At 42.5% G+C, this 22,609-nt stretch overlaps 1 protein-coding gene across 3 annotated transcripts in view; it reads left to right on the top strand.

The window, feature by feature from the left end:
* MINPP1 (multiple inositol-polyphosphate phosphatase 1) overlaps nt 1-22,609 on the top strand; it is a 142,850-nt gene that overhangs the window by 12,653 nt on the left and 107,588 nt on the right. For 2 of the 3 annotated variants that reach the window (XM_073596321.1, XM_073596322.1), the window contains exons 2-5: nt 651-1,371; nt 5,825-6,022; nt 7,149-7,249; nt 10,193-10,326. In XM_073596321.1, the coding sequence (XP_073452422.1) occupies nt 759-1,371; nt 5,825-6,022; nt 7,149-7,249; nt 10,193-10,326 (1,046 nt within the window). In that variant the 5' untranslated portion in view covers nt 651-758. Of the gene's footprint in view, nt 1-442; nt 550-650; nt 1,372-5,824; nt 6,023-7,148; nt 7,250-10,192; nt 10,327-22,609 lie in introns of those variants that run through there. The other variant, XM_073596323.1, reaches the window with a different exon arrangement.

Below are 22,609 nucleotides of genomic sequence, written 5' to 3'. Positions count from 1 at the left end.
CTCGCATCGGTAAACCCACTGTGAGAAGCGCTTACCCTAGGGGTTACCTTGCAGGCGCGCTCCTGAGTCCAGCATTTGCGTGCATAGACACAGAATGCCGGACTCAGCCCCGCCCCCCTGGCACTTGCATCATTGGATTTGATTGACAGCAGTGGGAGCCAATGGCTGCGCTACTATCAATCTATCCAATCAAGAGCTGAGAACCCTGGGCAGAGAAGGTGAGCGCTAAGGGAACAAATGGGCTCAGGTGAGAAAAACGGGGTTGTCAGAAGTTTTTTTACCTTGATGCATAAGATGCATTGAGGTGAAAAACACAAGGGTTTACAACCCCTTTTAAGTGGTTAATAGTCTGGATTTATTGACACTTTAACTCCTGTAGTGGGAGGGGGCCCTGCTGCAGGGGTGAAGTTTGCCTAATTCCAGAGTTCATCTTTGAGTAAACAATGGAGTAGAGGCAGTACACTGAGGTTATTTCTACCCCCTCCAAAATTGCTTCTGTTGCTCCATAGCAAGTCATCAGTGTCCAGCTATTCTATTTCAACCAGAGAGGTTAGACTGCTAAAAAAAAGTGGTTATATCTTGTGTTAACAATTGGCCTGTTAGAATGTGTATTTTAATGGAAGTCTTCTTACGTGTGTTCTTATTTCTAGGACTTACCATAAATGAAGGAAGGCTAACAGCTTATTTTACTATATACATGCTGCAGACTCCTTTCTATACTGCCTGTAAACCTGCAACACTAACTGCCTCCTGTAACCATGAGTTTAATGCTCTGTGAATACAGAAGATATGCCCCCAAAGCTGCCCAGATCCTTCTCATCTCTGTCACATGGTTCTGTAGTGTTGGTGGGCTCTCCACCAGCGAGTCTTCCAGACTAGCTTCTTATTTTGGAACAAAAACCCGATATGAAGAAGTCAATCCCTTTCTTCTGGTGAATCCATTATTGGTTTCCAGAAAGCATGATCTACTGCCCAATACTTGTACACCTCTTCAGGTTGTGTCAGTGATCAGACATGGTAGGAGATATCCAACTCAAAAACAAATAAAGAAGATGAAGAAAATATATAACCTAATTCAACAAAGTGAAAGCAATTCAGAGCTGGTGAAGGAGCTACAGAGCTGGAACATGTGGTATGATGACTGGATGGATGGTCAGCTGGTAAAGAATGGAGAGGAAGACATGAAGAATTTGGCTTATAGATTGGCTTCTCTCTTCCCATCTCTCTTTACCGCAGACAAACTCGAGAAATGTAAGATGTCCTTCACCACCAGCTCTAAGCATCGATGTGTAGACAGCACAAAGTCTTTTATCAAAGGTGTGACCCACAACTACCTCCAACTCCCAGAACTGCCAGATACTGAACAAGAAGGTAAGCTAGGGTGTTGTTCTTTTGAATCTGTCTTCACTGCCACCAAAATTGCGTGTTAACTATTGTTTTATTCCATTTTATGGTTTGTAAAACTGCATGTAACTTTTTGCTTTTTAAAAGATAGAATGTTGACAGGATTAGTAGAGTTTGACTTGTTCTGGCTAGACTATGCTTGCACATTTGAAAACTATAGCTCAAGCACTAATTGCAGTAGTCAGTAGAGCAGAATAATAGTATGCACTTCTCACAAATAATTATTTTGTTTTTCATTCAGTTACAAGAGATTTTTTATTAATTAATAGCCTTATCTACAAGTGCTGTTGGTCTGTGACAGTCTGTGATTTTTGGGGGGACCTGTAAAGCATTGCACCCACAATTGGCGGATCACAGGTGTACTGCCACAATCTTGCAGACTGTTGGTGTAGCTGTCAGGCTGTACCTCTGATACAGGCAGGCAGTTGCTGAATGGCAGGAAGCTCAATGAACTATCTAGAGAGCTAAACAGTGCCCTGGTAGTTCATTGAGAAATACAAGCCGTCGGCCACAAAGGCTGTCACTACTTGTAGTTCATTGATTCACAGAGATCTGTGAATGTATGAGGCAGGAGATGTGGGTACAGTGACAGGGGAGAAGATCCCCTGCCCGCTGTCACAAGGAAGGGGGTAGATGCTGAACATATTGCACCATAAATATGGTGATGGGTTATAGGGGCACCTCCCCTGAGTCCTCAGTTTTTTACTAGTGTCTGAAGGTAATGGAACTCTTCTTCTTTGTGGAGAAATCAGCTTAATTTGTTTCTTAAATTTCTTTATTAATTTCTTCCTAAATTCTTGAGTGAACACCTCACTGTTTTCTAATGCCTATACAAAAGCTGTGTATGAGGCTGGGTTAAACCGCTGTAAAACCTTGGGAGCCATACCCGCACCCCATAATGTGGGGATGACCCATAATGTTGCTTTGGACATTTGATCCTGCATTGACAGAGAGCTTGGCACTGGTGCAACACCTTGAGTCTGCTGCAGGGTGCCATACAGGTCCAGGAGTGTAGTCCATCACTATGGAACTCAGTCCCTAAAGACCCCTTTAAGGGTATGCCCACCACAACGATCGAAGCCTGGACTTTATAAACAGTTCAATGTCATTCATGAATAAGTAAGATACCCCTTATCTCTGACCGTTACTGTATAAACATGGTTATGTTTGGAATGTATTTACTTCAGTGTAACATTTCAAATTTGGTGATCAAATTAAACCACTTAGAGCTCAGCCTCAGGTGGACAACCAGGTGTAACATCACACCACTGATCACATACGTTACCACTTCTGGTAAGAGCCCTTTTAACCGTTATGCACAGACGGTACGCAAATATGGGGCCTTTCGGCAGGTGAGCCTAGGCACCGAGTGGCCGCATATTTGCGTCCCAATTTGCAGACACCACTGCACGCTCCCGACAGAGTTATCGGCGGCTAATGGCAAGCTCCTGATCACATCTTGTGATCAGGAGCTTTCCGATCATGTGACAGCCAATCACAGCGGTCACATGATCATAAACCCCACCCCTGCCTCCCAGCATCTAAAACCCCTTAAAGGGCCAGGAGGCAATTGCGCAAAGGGGTTAAGGTATGCAGGGACTTCGTCCTGCCCTTTTGTCTTGAGGATTTGTTGCGGAACAGTCTACACCTGAGTTTCTGTGTACTCTTACTGGACATGCTTGCCCTATCTCCTACACTGTACTCTATGAGTAACCAACAGGGGAATACCCCCATTTGTAGCTATGCTGGAGTTTAGGTGAAAAGGAGCCAATTTAAAACCCCAGGTGGATTTTCGCTCTGCCAAAGACCCGCACAACACTCAACCTCGAAGTGACGATGCGCCCCTTGCAGCAGAGCAGGAACCGTTTTTTTATGTAATCTTTATTTTATTTTACAAAGAACATATAAAACACATAATGTATAGTTGGTCTCCTCACATAGCATTGTAGGCTGTGCATTATAAACCTAAGAGTCAGACATTGTACAACCACTTAGTCTAAATAAAACAGAAAAAAAAGGAAAAAAAAGAACGTGAAAACAAGGGGGCAAGAAAAGGGAGAGGGAGGGGAGTGGGGGATAAGGTTATCTCTACACCATTTCACAGCATAAAAGAGTCATAAAGAGTTTCTCGCCTCGGCCCGAACCCTTATCTTCTCGCAGCCCCCCACCTATGCACTGGGGGGCCAGACTCAGCATCGAGGCCAGCAGAGACCCGGTAGGTGGGTCCCCCGGGAGGGGGGCTAAAAGCCTCCAACTTACCTCCATCAAGGGGGGGGACGCAGGAACCGGTTTTAACACCAGTCTATGCATCTGATTCTAGCTCTATTTCAGGTATGCAACAAGCGGCCTATTTGACTAAAACAGAATTTTTGCATATAGGTCACATTTCTTTGGACGGATTACGGCCTTAATACAGCCATCAGAAAAGCAGATTCCCTGTTTGTTTCCTCCTTGGGTTCTCACGAGAGGCACCTTACTGCAAAATCTACCATTGCACTGTGGATAAGGAACTTGATTGCAAGAGCTTACACTCAATCAAAAGCTTCCTACTGTGCCTGTCTGTGCTCACTCCACCAGATCTGTAGTGGTTTCCTGGGCTTTTTGACACCAAGCCTCTGTAGCTCATCTATGTATGGCTACCAGGGCTTTTTGGCACCAAGCCTCTGTAGCTCAAAAATGCATGGCTACCACCTGGTCTTCTGCTTATACCTTCTCAAAGTTTTATCAGATGGATATCTAATCTCCTGTAGAGCTTTTGGCCGCAAGGTTCTTGCAGCAGTGCTCTGAACTGTTTTTTGACCTCTGCTGTGCTGGGCCTGGAGGCACAGTTCTGTTTGCTTAGTTGTTGACTACCCATCGTTTTCATAGCATGGGAACACCCCATGGTGTATGAATGTGTTGCCTGGGACCTGTACTGTACCATTTAGTTTAAGAAGCATTATGACTTGCCTACGAGTTCCATATCTTGGAGTACAGGACACAGGCCAGCCTCCCTTCCTTTCCTTGGTAACACTGCATTGCATGTTACAAAACTGCCAGGAGGACTCCTAAAGTGAGATAGGGTTATAGAGAAAGGGTTGTCTGGGCGGCTTTCCTAAAGCTTATTGGTGTCCAATCACCTGAAGGTACGTGCCTGTAATCCATGGTGTATGAATATGTTGCCTTTGTCCTGTACTGTACTCCAAGATATTGAATTTACAAGAAAGCCAAATTTCCCTGTTTTTTTTCTTTCTGAATAGGTGCATTTTTGAAGGATTTACTGATAAACATACAAAACAAAAGGGCGCAAAGGCCTAGTGAATTACCATCATTGTTTTATTGAATGTAAAACCAAGTGGGTGCATACTCAATAAAGCCAAGGTATAAAAATGTACAAAACCCAGGATACAGATCAGTGATCCAGAACACTCGGGGTCCTCACATGAATCAAACTACCACTGACGCTTTTTAAGGGACATGTTCTCTTCAGTTCAGTTCAGTTCAGTTCTTGAACATTTTTATTGGATTTTGTGAGCTTACTATTCATTTCAATAAAATGATGACAGTAATGCACTAGGCTTTTGTACCCTTTTGTTTGTTTATAATTTTTCAAGATTCCCTGATCTTGAGAGGGTACGTTGGCTGAACATTTCCGTTTTTTTGGTCTGAGATCTGATAGCTATCATCTTCCTGTATCTGTCCAGCTTCACCAGTATCCCTGAGCGCTACAGTGTCAAAGTGTTGATTCTCTTGTGTGAAGGATTTACCTATACCTGTATTGTTAATGCTAGCAATGATGATGAATATCACATGGTTGTGTGCACCCACTGTATGACCAGGGAGGCGCCTGACTTCAGATGGAATCTGATGTAGTATTCAAATGTGAGGCAAAATCAGAGTCAAATGAACAGATGGTGGAAGCAAAAGGCAAACAGAGTTCAGAAGATATGCCAAAGATTGAAGCAGAGTTTGAATACAATTCAAGTTCACCAAGACAATCCAAATAGTGGAGCAGCCATAGGGTTATAAGACAGATAGAACCTTTTGATGTACTATAGTTCTTTTAAGAATTCCTGATGAAGTCAAGAGTGCACTGTCTCATGTCCTAACCTGCAGTATAATCGTCAGCAGTTGGCAAAGGCTCAAGGCTCATCATTATAATTACCGTACTTATCAAGCTAGCAATTCACATATACCTCTCTGTAGTTTCTAGTGTTGTGTGTTTGAAAAGTTTTGTTAAAATATAATATCTGTATGTTTTTGGATACAGATTTAATTTCTTGCGGGTTTTTTTTTTTTTTTTTTTTATATGCATATGATTCTGCAGCTTTCACTTGAAGTGTCTGTGCCATTTTGGTAAGGTGTTCTTTCAAAGAAAGCATACGTTATGATTGAAAGAATACTGATGTCAAACAATAACACCTCCTTTTTGTTTTATCAGATATAACATGTAGAGAACCTGTGGTGAATGACACTCTCATGCGTTTCTTTGACCATTGTGAGAAGTTTGTGGTCCAGGTGGAAGACAATGACACAGCATTGCATGAAGTGGACAAGTTTAAAATAGGACCAGAAATGCAGAAAGTAATAAATAAAGTTGCTGATCTGTTAAGTATTCCTAAGGACCAACTAAACGCTGGTAAGCAGATATTTATATTACTAAAGTACTCATTTAAGATGTATATAGGACAAGTGTGAACTGTCATTTGTACCTCCTGTTTACACCACTTGGAATTTCTTGATGATGAGAGGGTGTGGCTTAGTAGCACAGCAAGTGTGACACACAGGTGAAATATTGCTTGATGATTCATGTGTTCTTATTGCTTTAGCATTTTATTATTTTTTTCTAATGGAAACTAAGAGTTGCAACGAAAAAGCTGTACCGTGGTACTGAAGGCAGTGTTGTACGTGTCAGTCATGCCTCTGTAATGGAATGGGTCATTTGTAATAAAAATGTGGGCCAAAAGAACAGCAAGTAGTGCAATAAGGTAAAGATCATGCTATAAAGTATACTTTCCATGATTCATCACTGAAGCTACATGGCATGGTCAGTTGCAGTAGTTTTCTGCTATAAAGGTCTGATTATTCACAGTAAGGTCCTTCCAAAAATCCTAATGATCTAGCTGTCTGTTGATACTTTGGCTTCAAAATATCCTAGGGGCTCTTGATGAGGGGGTAACCATACAAAAAAACTTTTTTTTAATTGGGGCCAGGGAAAGCTAGAACCTCTGTCTGGCTTTTCTTACTATGTATGTCTTGGTTGGGAGGCTATTTGTCACCTCCAAGGAAGGAAGAGTAAATCACTGCAAAGCAGCTATTTTCAATCAGGGTTCTGTGGAAGCGAAGGTTTCTCAACAATTTGCAAGGGGTCCCTTGAGTTATGGCCGATTGATCCCCTATCTGATGGTGCCTGCATAATTCCAGGTCCAACGCCACATTTATTAACGCAGATTTATTTGGCTGTCTGTAAGGGCACCATTCTGACCAGGGGGGTACAGGGGACATTCTTCCTACTGACTATGCCATTTATTCAACCGATAAATTAATTTTAGCAGGGGTTCCCTGAGACCTGAAAATTATTCCTCTGGTCTAAAATGGTTGAGAGAGGCTGTTGCAAGGGGGCATAGATGTCAGTAAGAATCTGATAAAAGATTTTATTAGCATCAGACCACGTTACATTTTATCCTGCTATTAGTTCCTACATTTTCATTTCAGCTTTCTATTAACCATACACACTGACTAATCTGTACATGTCTTTGCTGTAGATTTAATCCAAGTAGCCTTTTTTACCTGCTCATTTGAATTGGCCATTAACAACACTGTGAATTCTCCGTGGTGCCGCCTGTTTGATGAAGAAGATGCAAAGGTGTGTTTCAGTGCAGGGAAGTAACTCCAAGGTTGCTAATTATGATTTTTTTTTTTTTTACATAATTTTTTGTTTGTATGGATAAAAAGATATTTACATTTTCTGAACCAACAGTAAATTAACTTTAAAGTGGTACTGAAGGCAAAATTAAAAATGACATGACTCAGTCTGTTACTAACATTAAAGTAGTTATTAACCCAAAAGCAAATATTTATTATATTGCAGCTTACCTATTCTTATATGTGATGTCTTTTTCTTCTATTTTCATCTGGTGATCCAGAAAGGAAGTATGTTGTTTTTCAAAAGCACAAGCTCTATTGCAGTTACAGGGATGTGACGGACCATTTCACACTGGCAGTAAAAGTAGGCGTTTAAGGTGTGGTTTTAATGCTCCTCGCATGCCTAGTAAAGCAGTCTGCAATTGATAATGTGGGCAAGGCACTGACCTGTTCACATTATAAACACATGAAGTGCTTACATCGCGTCGCTGTGCTTAAAAAAAAAAAAAAATTTAAGCTACAAGTGGAGTTTGGAAGGAGTTGAAGCATCTCAACTCCTTCCATTCAAATCTGTGGTAACACGCCATAAGCATGCTGGCATGTGTTTGTGGCTGATTAGACCTTGTTCACAAAAAAAAAAGAGTCTAGAGTGTTTTACTGCACCTTTAGCATGTGTCAATGCACATAGGGCGTTTTGGGTAGTGGTTTTTGAGTAGTTTGGGTAGTGGGTGAAATGCGCTGAACAATGTTACAGGTGCGTTTTGTTCAGCTTCGGTATTTTAAACAAGTCTGAATAAGGCCTAATACTGGCAGGAGTGCTTAAAATTATCATCTTTTATTAATTTTATATAAAAACCCTTTTTACCAAATGAAAAAAAAACTGCTGTAACTCATTATAAAGTATTAGCTGGAGTTCAGCTTCAATTTGTTACCGTATTTAAATCTGCTAGTACAACTAATACCACCCCCCCCCAATACTTACAATGCTGCTGTCAAAGGTGCCCCCTGTGCTCATTCATCCAGAGTGGTGCCTGTATAATGCAGTTGGTGGCCAAATCGCCAGGGAAAAAATATGAATACAGCCACCACATCTAATGATTGGTAAATATGCAATACATTACTTTTTGGTTTTGGGTTTAGGCCCCTTTTACACTTGTGTGACCTGAAAGTTGTGCGGTTTTGCCACGACTATGACGCGACTTGAAGCAATGCCTGTAAAATCTTGAGGTCTATGGTCCTCAAATCACATCAAAAGTACGACCAAAGTAGTGCAGGGACTACTTTGAAGTCGCACAGATATGAATGATATGCATTGGAAATCATGGGAGTGTGAAAGGGACCTTAATACTACTTTAACAAGGCAGTCTTTGTTTTTCTGAGTCTCCTGCTGTCTTTTTAACCTTTTTGATATTGCTATAACAAATCAAGCTCTGCAGCAAAATTGGAAGTTAGATGGTTGAAACAAACCATTTAACATAGACGGGGGTGGGGGGGCGTACAGTGATCAATGTTTATTAATTTAGTAATAACCCTTATCCCAACAGAAAAAACAACCTTTTTCTGTAACTGCTTAAAATTTACTGGCCAAATCACAAGGTCAAGAAAACGAAAAACATTAAACTAATGCAGCCACGACATCTGAGGGATTGGTAGTCTGCAACATCTTACATTATTTGTTTATTTGTTTTAGATAAACTTTAAAGTTGTGGTAAAGTCCTTCGTTTTTTGTTTTTTTTTCACTAGAAAAAAAAAAAAAAAAAACCTGATCTGTGCAAGGGTCCATGCCAGCGCTCTTCGCGCCTCCCTCTTTTACGTGCACTGCCATAGAAAGCCGCCTCCTATGGGAGCACAAGTGTAGGCGCACTCTCAAGCCGGGCTGTATGCATCCATAAACACAAACCGCGTACGTTTGGCCCCACCCTCTGCTCCCTCCTCACAGGATTTGACTGACAGCAGCAGGAGCCGCTGCAGTACAGCAACTGGAAGGTTGTGTTTTTTGTTTTTTTGTTTTGGTTTTTTACCCTATTGCATAGAATGCAGTAAAGTAAAAAAAAATTACTTTAGACATTGGCAATGTCTTGAGCATTGCAGTGCCATTTATTATAAAGGACGCCCCAACACACTACTCCAAAACACATACAATGCAGCATAATGTGGTGCAATGCATCAAAGGAAAAAAGAATGCATGTCACGATTTTTGCTGTGTTGTAATACATTGGCAGTCTATTAAAATATTAAGGTGGTCTGGGAGAGAGGAGCTGGGGAGCTTTGCTGCTAAGGGAGCTCATTGGAACAACTTTAGTGTATTACTGAATTTTGAGGGTGAATGGCCACACAGTGCATGTATCTACAGAGGTCAATAATGCCGTGTACACACGGGCGGACTTTTCGTCTGGACTGGTCCGACGAACCGAATTCGGCGGACAATCCGACCGTGTGTGGGCTCCATCGGACTTGCAGCTGACTTTTTCGGTCAAAAATCTGGCGGACTTTAGATTTGAAACATGTTTCAAATTTGTCCGACGGACTCGAGTCCGGCCGAAAAATCCACTCGTCTGTATGCTAGGGCAGCTATTGGCTACCGGCTATCGACTTCCTTATTTTAGTCCGGTCGTACGTCATCGCGTACAAATGTGTCGGACTTTGGTGTGTTCGTGTGTAGGCAAGTCCGTTCTTTCAAAAGTCTGTCGGAAGCTCGTCGGACCAGTCCAGTCGAAAAGTCCGCCCATGTGTACGCGGCATAAGAGCTTGTTTTGTGACCCTTTTTTAAGCTCTGTTACTCTATTTCCTTGTCTTCATGATTTTCTAGTTTGTGTACACGTGAATTACCTGTCTCTGACCTGCAGAGATATGAGAAACCCTGCTTAAGAATGGTGTAGTCTGTATTTATATCAACTAAAAGACCACACCGTGTCTAAATGAATCTTATGTGTCTGTTGTGTAGGTCCTAGAATACCTAAATGACTTGAAACAGTACTGGAAACGTGGCTACGGGTTTGATATTAACAGCCGGTCCAGCTGTAACCTGTTCCAGCATATCTTCCAACATCTGGAAACTGCAGTCTCTGAAAGCAAAAGGTACTGTTATGGTTCTGTAAACTCTGTTTAACCCATTCATGATCAAGGTCAAAAGAAACCTTAAAGCTTAAATCTTAATAGATATTATTTTGTTTTATTATCAAAGGGGAAACTGTCTCAAAATAGATTTTTACACCTTGTGCACTTTTTCATGCATAACCAAAATGCATGTTGTTCTAAGTGGGACTTAATACTGTTCCTAAACTGTAGAGCTTCTGATCTGTTGGCCCGGTCTCAGCCAAAGGTCCCACTGAACAAAAAGCAAATTATGAACATCTGTCTGTGGGAAAAAAAAGTGGACATTTAAAGAGTCTGCACAGTGGCCAAGGCATATGATGGTTAATAAGCATGAGTTATAATATGCATTGTAAGTTAAGTGACTTGCCTTAAATAGGATCTGTGGGAGAGGGGGACTTTTTTTTTTTTTATTTTTTTTTATTTTTTTAGTCCTAAAATATAGAACCCTTTAAGTGGGCTGAATTTTAAGAGGTACTTTAAAGCGGCTTTAATTTTATTTTTTTTCCTTGCTTCTGCACAGTTCAGATACTGACCCACCTAGCGGATCCAGCGTTGAGATCCACTTCTGATTTGCTACCACTCTGTCCTGCACAATCACGTTTTGTTGTGACGTCATCAATAGGCACCGGCTTGTTCAGGCAGCAGCCCTACCGATGACGTGCCGCTAGGCCCTCCCCCTCCTCCTTTACTGAATGGAGAGAGGTGCATATCCCAGGATGCAAAGGGCGCCTAGTGTATGCCTAGGCGGATGATGTGTACAGGGGGCAGCCCAACCCCCCCCCCCTTCCTTTTTTTTTTTTCCTACATTTCTTTAGTCACTTTCTGACTTTCAGGTTTAGGCAAATTAAGTCATACATTCTAGGAGCAGTTTTTAGGAGGGGAGGAGGGGTTTTCTCTGCTAAGTACACCCTCCTGCATACACACCTGAGCTAAGCGCAGATTGATTCCAGGAAGTAAATGCTACATGAATCCTCTGCCCTTATTCAAGATGGCCACAGCCAGTAATGCTAGAAGATGTTTTTCAAAGTGTTTTTTCGCAGCAAAATTAAGCATTGGGACATGGATGGATGGGGGAGTTTCCTTTTATTTTCTAAAAATGAATTAAATGGCGTTTTCGGATTGTAGTGCTCAGGTGCATTTTAGAGCACATTGTCCAGAATTACCCAAAACATAAAAATATTTCTGCAAGTAAGTTTTTATATCTCCACATAGCTAACATTTTATATATCCCATTGTTAGCGTGGGTCTGCGGTGGTACACGTACTTCACTCACACCATAAATTGCTGAGATACATTTAAAGCTGAACTCTGGGATCTAGCTATTTTTCAAATGCATATACCTTTTCCTAAGCTCTATTAAAGTGATATGGGCGGCACAGTGGTGTTAATTGGATCCTGTCTAAATTGGCCCTAGTATGTGTATGAATGTGAGTTAGGGACCTTAGATTGTAAGCTCCTTGAGGGTAGAGACTGATGTGAATGTACAATGTATATATAAAGTGCTGCGTAAATTGGCGGCACTATATAATTACCTGAAATAATAAATTAAAAAAAATAAAAAAGTTAAAGTCTTCTTGTTTGTTTATTTTTAAACAAAAAAGAAAAAAATTTTATACTTACCTGCTCTGTGCAGTGGTTTTGCACAGAGCAGCCCAGATTCTCCTCTTCTTGGGTCCCTTGCCGGTGTTTCATCAGATTTGGCGACCCGTCAATTTGTAACCGAAGTGAGGTTCCGTCGCCGCCATCTTGCTACACCCCACACTCCTCCACAGTAAGGATACACTAAGAAGGGGGCAAGCGAACATCTTGTTACACCCACCGGAGTTTTGCATTTCACACTTTATTTTTAACAGTAAACTGAGCTTATATGGTAAACAGTATTTAGAAATCCGTCTGACTGTTTACATGTTGAATTATAAAATCAGAGGTGTTCTGTCAGATTAGCAAACCTGTGACATCGGTTTGTAGCAAGAGAGGTAACAATAAGCCGCCCTTTAAATGATTGTTGTGTAAATGAATACAAGATGTGTACATATACAGTGTACAGTGAAAAGCTGCCACTTAAATAAATGTGTAAATTGTTCTGAATCCCAAAACTATACCTCTCACATGTGTACAGATAGAGATAGTGGCGCTAATATATATTTGTAAAGATATGTGTCAAAACAGCATGATACCGGTGACACTCCGATTCTATACAAAAAACAGTAATAAAGATAGAAATATAACACCCCGTGAAAAGTGTCAGTAAAAAAATAAAAACCATGGAAGTCCATGGAAAAAGTTCACATGAAAAAAATCTAGCACAGCAGTAGTTTTTCAATCTTCCTATGTGATAGATCTTCTACTCTTCCACCACATCACTGTGATAGTGACACCACTCCCTCTGAAGAGCGCACTCACCAGAATGTATAGCCTCCCACTCTCGTGTTTGGCAAAACAGCAATTGAACCACACCTGAGTTGCATGTGATGAACCGTGACTGCAAGCCTTTGAACAAATCCACCATGCCCCAGACATGTTTCGTCCAAAAGACTTCTTCAAATGGGATTCCCATCTCATTTGAAGAAGACTTTTGGACGAAACATGTCTGGGGAATGGTTACACGGCATTCCATCGCACTGACATTAGACACTGCTGTCTGGAGAGGACTACGCCGGTCGGACTGCTGGGCCTTAGAAGGTTGGGTGAGAGACACACCAGTTTACACTTCAGGTCCGCTGTGACCGTGGTGCACCGTTGGATCATCGATCCTGTTGTTTGCTGTGGATTTGTTCAAAGGCTTATTTGTTTCAGTTTAAAAGCGAGTGCAACCATTAAAGTGTGCTTGGAGTGATTTTAATAAACTTGTTAATACGGTATCATGCTATATGGAGCACTTTATTCATTTGTCTTTCACATATGGAGCTGGCTTGATTGCAGTCACGGTTCATCACATGCAACCCAGGTGTGGTTCAATTGCTGTTTTGCCAAGCATGAGAGTGGGAGGCTATACATTCTGGTGAGTGCGCTCTTCAGAGGGAGTGGTGTCACTATCACAGTGATGTGGTGGAAGAGTAGAAGATCTATCACATAGGAAGATTGAAAAACTACTGCTGTGCTAGATTTTTTTCATGTGAACTTTTTCCATGGACTTCCATGGTTTTTATTTTTTTACTGACACATTTCACGGGGTGTTATATTTCTCTTTATTACTGTTTTTTGTATAGAATCGGAGTGTCACCGGTATCATGCTGTTTTGACTCATATCTTTACAAATATATATTAGCGCCACTATCTCTATCTGTACAAACCTGTGACATCAGCAGGTTTGCCGCTGCTTTTAAAATTGAACATCTAAACAGTCCGTCAGATTTCTAAATACTGTATTTTGACCTTTTATAAGCTCTGTTTACTGTTAAAAATAAGTGTGAAATGCAAAACTCCGCTGGGTGTAACAAGATGTCCGCTTGTGTGTCCATTCAGACAAAGATCCACGGCTGGGCATTGGCTCAATGATTTTGATTGAAAGCAGAGGGAACCAATGGCACCCACTGCTGTGTCTCAGCCAATTAAGAGGCAGAGTCCAGGACAGTTGAGGCTCTTGTGCAACATTGCTGGATCAAGATGGGGCTAGGGTAAGTATTAGGGGGGCTCAGGGGGCTTCCGCACACTGAAGGTTTTTGATCTTAATGCATAGAATGCATTAAGATAAAAAAAACTTCTGCCTTTAGAACCACTTTAAACCGCTGACAATGTTTACATATTAGCCTTACTTTTCTTGCAAGTTGAAATTTTCTGCCCCAGTAATGTCAGGAAATCCTTGGAAAAGAAAGAGTACTCCTTATCTGCACCTGTTTGGGGAAAGAACTAAATTTCCCATTCTGCAAAAGCAAATGGAGGAAGTCACAACCAGCGTTTGCACTGAAACTGAGGCGGAGTGGAGGGCAGAGTTGGTGCAGAGGGCTGTACCTTGGGCACGCCAACATGGCCAGCTGCAGTAACATATACACATTGTGGGCAGCTCAGACCGGGAGTCTAAGGCTGCCAAGTCCACCCACTACAATGAGCAGGTATAGCGTTGCGTACCTGCTTGCTGTACAGAACTACAGTGGGGCAGAGACCGGTGGCTGCAGGGGATACACAGCATAGCTGCCACCGGTCTTAGAATGCCACACTGCATGTGCACATTGCATTTCTTCAACATGACATAGTGGGGAAAGAAAACAGCAGCATATTCTATTAAGGTATGAAAGCACCATTACTGCCAGCTGATAAATTTTCTACCCGGAGTTATGCTTTTAGGTTGGATGAACATGTTTCAATCTGATTTATAGTCTCCTTTTAGATTTATAATGACTATACAGCTTGATAGACTGGAGTGCGTGTGTGTGTGTATATGTGTATATATATATATATATATATATATATATATATATATATATATATATATATATATATATATATATATATATATATATATTATAATATATTTATTTATTTCAGGTACTTGTATAGCGCCGTCAATTTACGCAGCGCTTTACATATACATTGTACATTCACATCAGTCCCTACCCTCAAGGAGCTTACAATCTAGGGTCCCTAACTCACATTCATACATACTAGGGACAATTTTAGACAGGATACAATGAACCTACCATCGCATTATATATATATTGGGTTGTTTAGGTAGACCCCCACATACTTCTTATTGATAGTTCTAAATGAAACTCTAGGAATGAACGTCTCTAATTTGCTTCTTTCTGATATAATAAATATACCATTGAAAGCCTTTATCTGTACGAAAGGTGGTAAAAAACTACTCTTTTGACCCGATGACGCTTTTTGCACTCTGTGGCTGATGCACAATTATCAGTTATTATTCCCAGCTCTCTGTGAACTACAGAATGCCTCCCCATATGTTTTAGTTATGACGAATGGGGGAGATGTTCTATTTTCTTAACGCACTTTCTGTACTAGTTTGACAGTGCTGCTCCAATGTACAGTACAGTGTGCATTGTCAGCCATAAATAGGGTTGCCACCTGTCCGGGATTCACCCGGACAGTTCGGGTTTTGAATCATGTGCCCGGCTTTCAGACCGCCTGAAACCCGGGCACATTATTCAGAGCGGGCTGTGTGGCTCACTGTGCCTGACACACTGAAGCGATGGAGGAGCACTCCCTGCGCCCCCCCTGCATTCAGCGGGAGTCAGTCTGTCCCTTCTGCAGAGCCGGGCCAACTGTTGCCGCACGGAGCACCAATCAGAAGTGACCAGATTCTCTAGCTCCTCCTCCTTAGAAGTTTCCCCGGCGGAGCGGATTCCGGCAAAATTTGAGGCATACATGACATGTTCCAGGATGACAGTCTCTCCAGGGCCCCCCTCCTCCTCACCCTGGCCCTGTGTGTGGTCGCTGTGTGTGCTGGGGCAGAGCCGCGGCGCTGATCCTGGAGTGGAGCCTGGTGTGAGGTCCTGGCCTGGATGCCTCCATCACATTCCCGGTCAGATAATTCTGCATGCAGGCGGTTGGACAGTACAGGATTGCCGCCCACCTCTTCCCCAGGTAATGATCAGCTGCTCATCCCATCCCAGGTGATTCTTGGATCCTGCCAATACAGCCTGCATCCAGGGACACCCAGCCCTGCCCCCTCTGATGTCACCTTCCTTATTCCTGGGATTTAACCCTTTCCCCGCCCCTCCTCCATACAGGGCTATGCATGGCACATCACACCTTCCTCTGACAGTGCTAAGATGAGGGGATCAGAGTAGATCTCATGTCTGAGCAAATCATACTAACTACATGAAAGCTGGCGTCCCCTCCACCTGGCTGTCATGCAGATCCTCACGTCCCAAAGGTATTGAAGCCGGCTGATCAGAGTGACAGCCAGGAAAGTCATATTTTTGGAAGGAATGACATTTCCACTAATTAGGACTATTAAGGCTTATTCACACCACCTGCGCTGTGTATAGCACCAATTGATTTTTGTTTAAATGCAATTGAGCTGATGTGTTTTTTTAATGTGTTGCGTTGATGTGTGTGTGTGTGTGTGTTTTTTTTTTTTTTTTAACAGCAGAACTCAAAATCCTTTTATTTTCTTTTTCTGAGCGCTGGTTCACACTATTTACAGTGTGGAAAACGTACATTTCCGCACACATTTCCCACACCACACAGAAATGTGCGGACCTCTGCAAACATGCACAGGTGCCAATAATACTTGACAGCATCCTCACACATCTGACAAATGTGGGTGTCTTTGTGGCCACCAAAATACATAGTTCCGCATTACCATGCAAATTAGTGTGCCTTACTTTTTGTGTGTTCCAGTGCACCACATGTGAACATGCAAAAACACACCCTTTATGGTGTGAACCAGCCCTTAAAGTGATTGTAAGGGTACGTTTTTTACCTATTTTTTTAAATAACAAACATATCATACTTACCTCCACTGTGCAGCTCATTTTTGCACAGAGTGGCCCCGAATATCCTCTTCTGGGGTCCCTCAGCGGCTCTCGCAGCTCCTCCCCCATCAGATAACCCCCTAGGAGAAGCGCTTCCCCGAGGGGGGTACCTTGCAGGCGTGCTCCCGAGTCCAGCATTTGCATCTATAGACACAGAATGCTGGACTCGGCCCCGCCCCTCCGGTGCCAGCGTCATTGGATTTGATTGACAGCAGCGGGAACCAATGGCTGCGCTGATATCAATCTATCCAATCAAGAGCCAGGAGCCCGTGGAGAGAGAGAGAGACAGTGTGTCCCCACCGACTGAATGAAGGGGTTCAGGTAAGTAAAACGGGGGGGCTGGGGGGCCGGTGACTGCCAGGTGTTTTTTCACCTTAATGCATAGGATGCATTAAGGTGAAAAAACATGAACCTTTACAACCCCTTTAAGGCGAAAGGAATTCCTCCATCCACCTCATTTTTTTTGTTTTCATTCAGGCCACTTGCTGAATGAGAGAAAACTACTTGTGTAAGGCCAGCTTAACAAAGTCCTGCACTATATAGTACATTACTCCTCACCAAAGTGGTCATTGTCTTAAGAGTTGCTGGTTGCTAAGCAGTCGGTAACTTTTCTAGTGAAGGTCTTCTTTGAGGTCGGTTCAAACAAAGCGTCAGCTTTCTGACTATTTTCAGTGTATGCAAAATCATACGTAATGAGTTTTATTTTAGTTTTTTAATGATTGTGCTGGGTATTGTACATGTCTGTGAGACTCTTACTTGTGGCACAGCAATCTAAGACTGTTTTATGGGTACAAGAATGCTTTTGTTTTATTTAACCATGCTCCTTTAAGCTCCTCCCACTGCTAACGCAATTTGGCCACATCCACCATTCGCCAAAGCGCTTTACACACGCCGCATTACTACTCTCCTTGGGGCGCCCAAAGGTGTCCCAGGTTTTTTACAATCCTATAGCATTTACTAACAAAAAAAAAAAAAAATTGCCGTGCATCGCTAAAGTGTTCGGGTTTGCCTTGAAGAAAAGGTGGCAACCCTAGCCATAAAGCATATTACTGGCAGAGTCACCAGGTGGAGGGAAAAAAAAAACACAGAAAAACAAAGCTAATGCACCCACCAGATCTAAGGACTGGAAAGGATATATCGATAGATAGACAGTATATATATATATAGAGAGAGAGAGAGATCATCTATATAATATACAGTGGGGCAAAAAAGTATTTAGTCAGCCACCAGTTGTGCAAGTTCTCCCACTTTAAAAGATGAGAGAGGCCTGTAATTGTCATCATAGGTATACCTCAACTATGAGAGACAAAATGTGGAAACAAATCCAGATCTGATTTTTGAAAGAATTTATTTGCAAATTATGGTGGAAAATAAGTATTTGGTCACCTACAAACGAGCAAGATTTCTGGCTCTCACAGACCTGTATCTTCATATTTAAGAGTCTCTTCTGTCCTCCACTCGTTACCTGTATTAATGGCACCTGTTTGAACTTGTTATCAGTATAAAAGACACCTGTCCACAACCTCAAACAGTCACACTCCAAACTCCACTATGGTGAAGACCAAAGAGCTGTCGAAGGACACCAAAAACAAAATTGTAGACCTGCACCAGGCTGGGAAGACTGAATCTGCAATAGGCAAGCAGCTTGGTGTGAAGAAATCAACTGTGGGAGCAATAATTAGAAAATGTAAGACATACAAGACCACTGATAATCTCCCTCGATCTGGGGCTCCACGCAAGATCTCACCCCGTGGGATCAAAATGATCACAAGAACAGTGAGCAAAAATCCCAGAACCACATGGGGCAACCTAGTGAATGACCTGCAGAGAGCTGGGATCAACGTAACAAAGGCTACCATCAGTAACACACTACGCCGCCAGGGACTCAGATCCTGCAATGCCAGACGTGTCCCTCTGCTTAAGCCAGTACATGTCTGGGCCCGTCTGAGGTTTGCTAGAGAGCATTTGGATGATCCAGAAGAGGATTGGGAGAATGTCATATGGTCAAATGAAACTAAAGTAGAACTGTTTGGTAGAAACACAACTCATCGTGTTTGGAGGAGAGAGAATGCTGCAACCAAAGAACACCATACCTACTGTGAAGCATGGGGGTGGCAACATCATGCTTTGGGGCAGTTTCTCTGCAAAGGGAACAGGATGACTGATCCATGTACATGAAAGAATGAATGGGGCCATGTATCGTGAGATTTTGAGTGCAAACCTCCTCCCATCAGCAAGGGCATTGAAGATGAAACGTGGCTGGGTCTTTCAGCATGACAATGATCCCAAACACACCGCCCGGGCAACGAAGGAGTGGCTTCGTAAGAAGCATTTCAAGGTTCTGGAGTGGGAGTTGAAAGTCCGTGTTTCCCAGTGACAGCCCCAAAACATCACTGCTCTAGAGGAGATCTGCATGGAGGAATGGGCCAACATACCAGCAACAGTGTGTGACAACCTTGTGATGACTTGCAGAAAACATTTGACCTTTGTCATTGCCAACAAAGGATATATAACAAAGTATGGAGATGAACTTTTGATATTGACAAAATACTTATTTTCAACCATAATTTGCAAATAAATTCTTTCAGAAATCAGACAATGTGATTGTCTGGATTTGTTTCCACATTTTGTCTCTCATAGTTGAGGTATACCTATGATGACAATTACAGGCCTCTCTCATCTTTTAAAGTGGGAGAACTTGCACAACTGGTGGCTGACTAAATACTTTTTTGCCCCACTGTGATATATATATATATATATATATATATATATAATATATTTATTTATATATTATGTTGTCTGTGGGTATAGATACTGAGATGGTCTAATTGGATTGTAATGACCAGTTTTTATAATACATTTTAACAGCAGAGGGCAAACTCTGGACCTTAAACCATAATATGAACAATGTTCATGTTATGAAAAGTCGATCAAACAGTCGACTTTTCTCAAGCAAGGATGGCTATGTGCTGATTGAAATTTGTCTGGTTCCTGCTGAACCAGCTGAATTTCAATTAGTGTATAACCAGTTGTAGTATGTTGGGACACCACAGTACACCAATGCACATAACATGCATTACTGCAATGTGTGTGTTTTGGGCGTCCCTGTGCATCTCCGTGCCAGTAAACACGGATTTGCCCAGGGCACAGATTAAAATGCCCCATGTGAATGAGGTCTTATCCCTTATGGTGACAGCAAAAGGGTTAAGGGAAATCATACTGTAAGAAATATAGAGTCGGCCATTGCTGCCCAACTTCTGAAAGTGCTAGTTGCCTGGCTGTCTCTGGCTACAATACTCTGATTCACTGACCTGAAACAAACATGCAGATTAGGAAGAGTTCAAATGAAATTGGAAAACTTAAATTGTTTTACTATCCAAAGTTAAAACAAGGGCAGAGGATTTAAAAGAAGGAAAGATGAAAAAATGACTGATGTTCCACTTTAATGCCTCCCGTTGTGTTCAAGAGCATTTGTGAAGGGTAAAGTCTACTTTTGGTGTAATGATCTCACTAAAACAGCCAAAATAAGGACAGTCAACATATAAAGCTATTTCATTTAATGCTGAAATGTCTAATTACGTTGTTAAATAATAATATAGTTCTGGGTAAGGGATCTTTTGTTGTTTGAACCGAGTCACAGCTTACTTTTTAATATTAAAATGAACACATTCTTCATGCGGTTGGAGAACAAATTTCCCCATAATTGATTTTATGCCATTTTTAATCCTAATTTATTAAAGGTTCCTTATGTGACAAGCTGAATATGTTTATGCTACATTAATGCCCCCTCCCCCATTCATTTTTACCGCGTCACGTATTTCTTTCATAGACCATCTCGCAGAATGAAGAAATATTAAGACTTGTCTAGGGCTCTGGCAGCTAAATTAAGCACACTGTATATTTGTGAAATTCTAGTACAGTGTATGCAGTCAGGATGGGATTGTTGTAAAGTTTTACCAAGGTTAATGCTAAACTTCAAGCTGATATAAAAGAGGAAAACTAGTGCAGCTCTGATTTCATAATATAAAAGAATGTAAGGCGCTATACTGCAGTATCGCAATGTGGATCCATATCAGCAGCCAGAGAAAGATGTAGAGCCTGGTATGTGGACTTGTCTGGGCGGCCTCAGAGTGACCACCGGAATAGTTGTAAAGACAATATACAAAATCACACAGTTAAGATGCTACAGGGAGGTCCTATAAAAACAGTCTGTGGAATGGACTGTTTGGGGTAGATACACTAACCAGAGCCTAAGATCCATAAGAGACAAGGAAATCTAGTTAAAATCATGCTTTAAAGAGGAAGTAAAGCCTCTGAAAAAAAAAAAATACACCCTGCAAGACAAAGGCATAATGAGCTAGTATGCATAGTATACTAGCTCATTATGAATTACTTACCTGAGATCGAAGCCTCCGCATTGGCCCTCGTTCGCCGCCTCCGACGCCGCCATCTATTCCGGAGTGACTTCCAGGTATCGTGGCTCCGGTGACTGGCCGGAGCCACGATGACGTCACTCCCATGCATGCGCACTGGTGCCGCCACTAACAGCATGATCGCTGTTAGAAACGGCACGCTCAGTGTGCCTGCGCCCGATGTCTACGGCGCTTGCGCCTTAGACATCAGTGCCGCTATTTCTGCAAATATCTCCTAAACCTTTTAGGTTTGGGAGATATTTCTTGCACCTACAGGTAAGCCTTAATCTAGGCTTACCTGTAGGTTAAAGTGGTTGTAATGGGTTTACAACCACTTTAATGAAAATGGTGCTGTGCACACAGCTGCTAGTTGAAAGACCCAAACCAGTGATGGAAGGGATGTGTCGGAGGTAGGGTGACCACATTTACAAATTGCCATTCAGGGACACCCCCTTCCCAAAAAAAGCTGAGGGGGTGGGGGGATGTAGTCTCTGGGTTGATGGGGAAATTCGGCGGCGGGCTATTTGTCAGGCAAATGGCTGGTGTTGGCACTTAAGTCATCCTGACACCATGCTTGATGTGTTGTCAGGATGATCAAGTCACATTATTTCTATTACTACATTGTAATATATAATGAAATAGTTAAACTTGCCATAACGTAGAATCAATGGGATCCCTGAGCTTGTCACTTGCCACCAGATGCAGCATGCCACTGTCGCCTGCCACCAGATGTAGCTGGTTACTTGCCACTGTTGCCTGCCACCAGATGCAACTTGTTACTTGCCACCGTTGTCTGCCACCAGATGCAGCTTGTCACTTGCCCCCAAAAGTGAAGGACTACAAGTCCCAGCATGAACCCTGCCCTGATATTAAATGATGTGTCCCCTATCTCATCATTCCGAGGGTGTCATGTCATCTGTCCTCCCTTCTTCTGCCAGCTTACTCATCTGCCGACCGTCCTCTCTGCAGTCTGCACTGCAGTCAGTACCTGCCTCATGATGTTCCATCCATCTGCATCTATGCCGCCTAAGAAGATTGAGGAGGAGGTGGGTGCAGCTAAGCACTAGGCGTAGTAAAGGAGGACGTTAAGTCCTCCTCTGCTCTGAATGCTGGGGCTTCAGCCTCACTTTTTCTGGTGACGTTACTGGTTGCTAGATGCCTGATGGGCCACAGCTAGCAAACAGTTTGGGCAGTGAGCCCGCGGCTGCCCACACATGGACAAGTCAGTTCATTTTGAACGTGACTCGGGTACGACGGGACTAGAAAAGGAAGTCAATCTCGCCGCTTTTATCGGCGAGATTGACACCTCGTGAGCCCCGTCGCAGGGCATACCAGGCCCTTAGGTCTGGTATGGATGTTAAGGGGAACTCCCTACGCTGAAGAAATGGCGTGGGGCCCCCCCCCCCAAAGTACATA

The sequence above is a fragment of the Aquarana catesbeiana genome, linkage group LG08 (genome assembly GCF_042186555.1).
Source record: "Aquarana catesbeiana isolate 2022-GZ linkage group LG08, ASM4218655v1, whole genome shotgun sequence".
NCBI classification, from domain to species: domain Eukaryota; kingdom Metazoa; phylum Chordata; class Amphibia; order Anura; family Ranidae; genus Aquarana; species Aquarana catesbeiana.
Note: the sequence above shows the minus strand (reverse complement) of the source record. Positions and strands in the feature narration are given on the sequence as shown.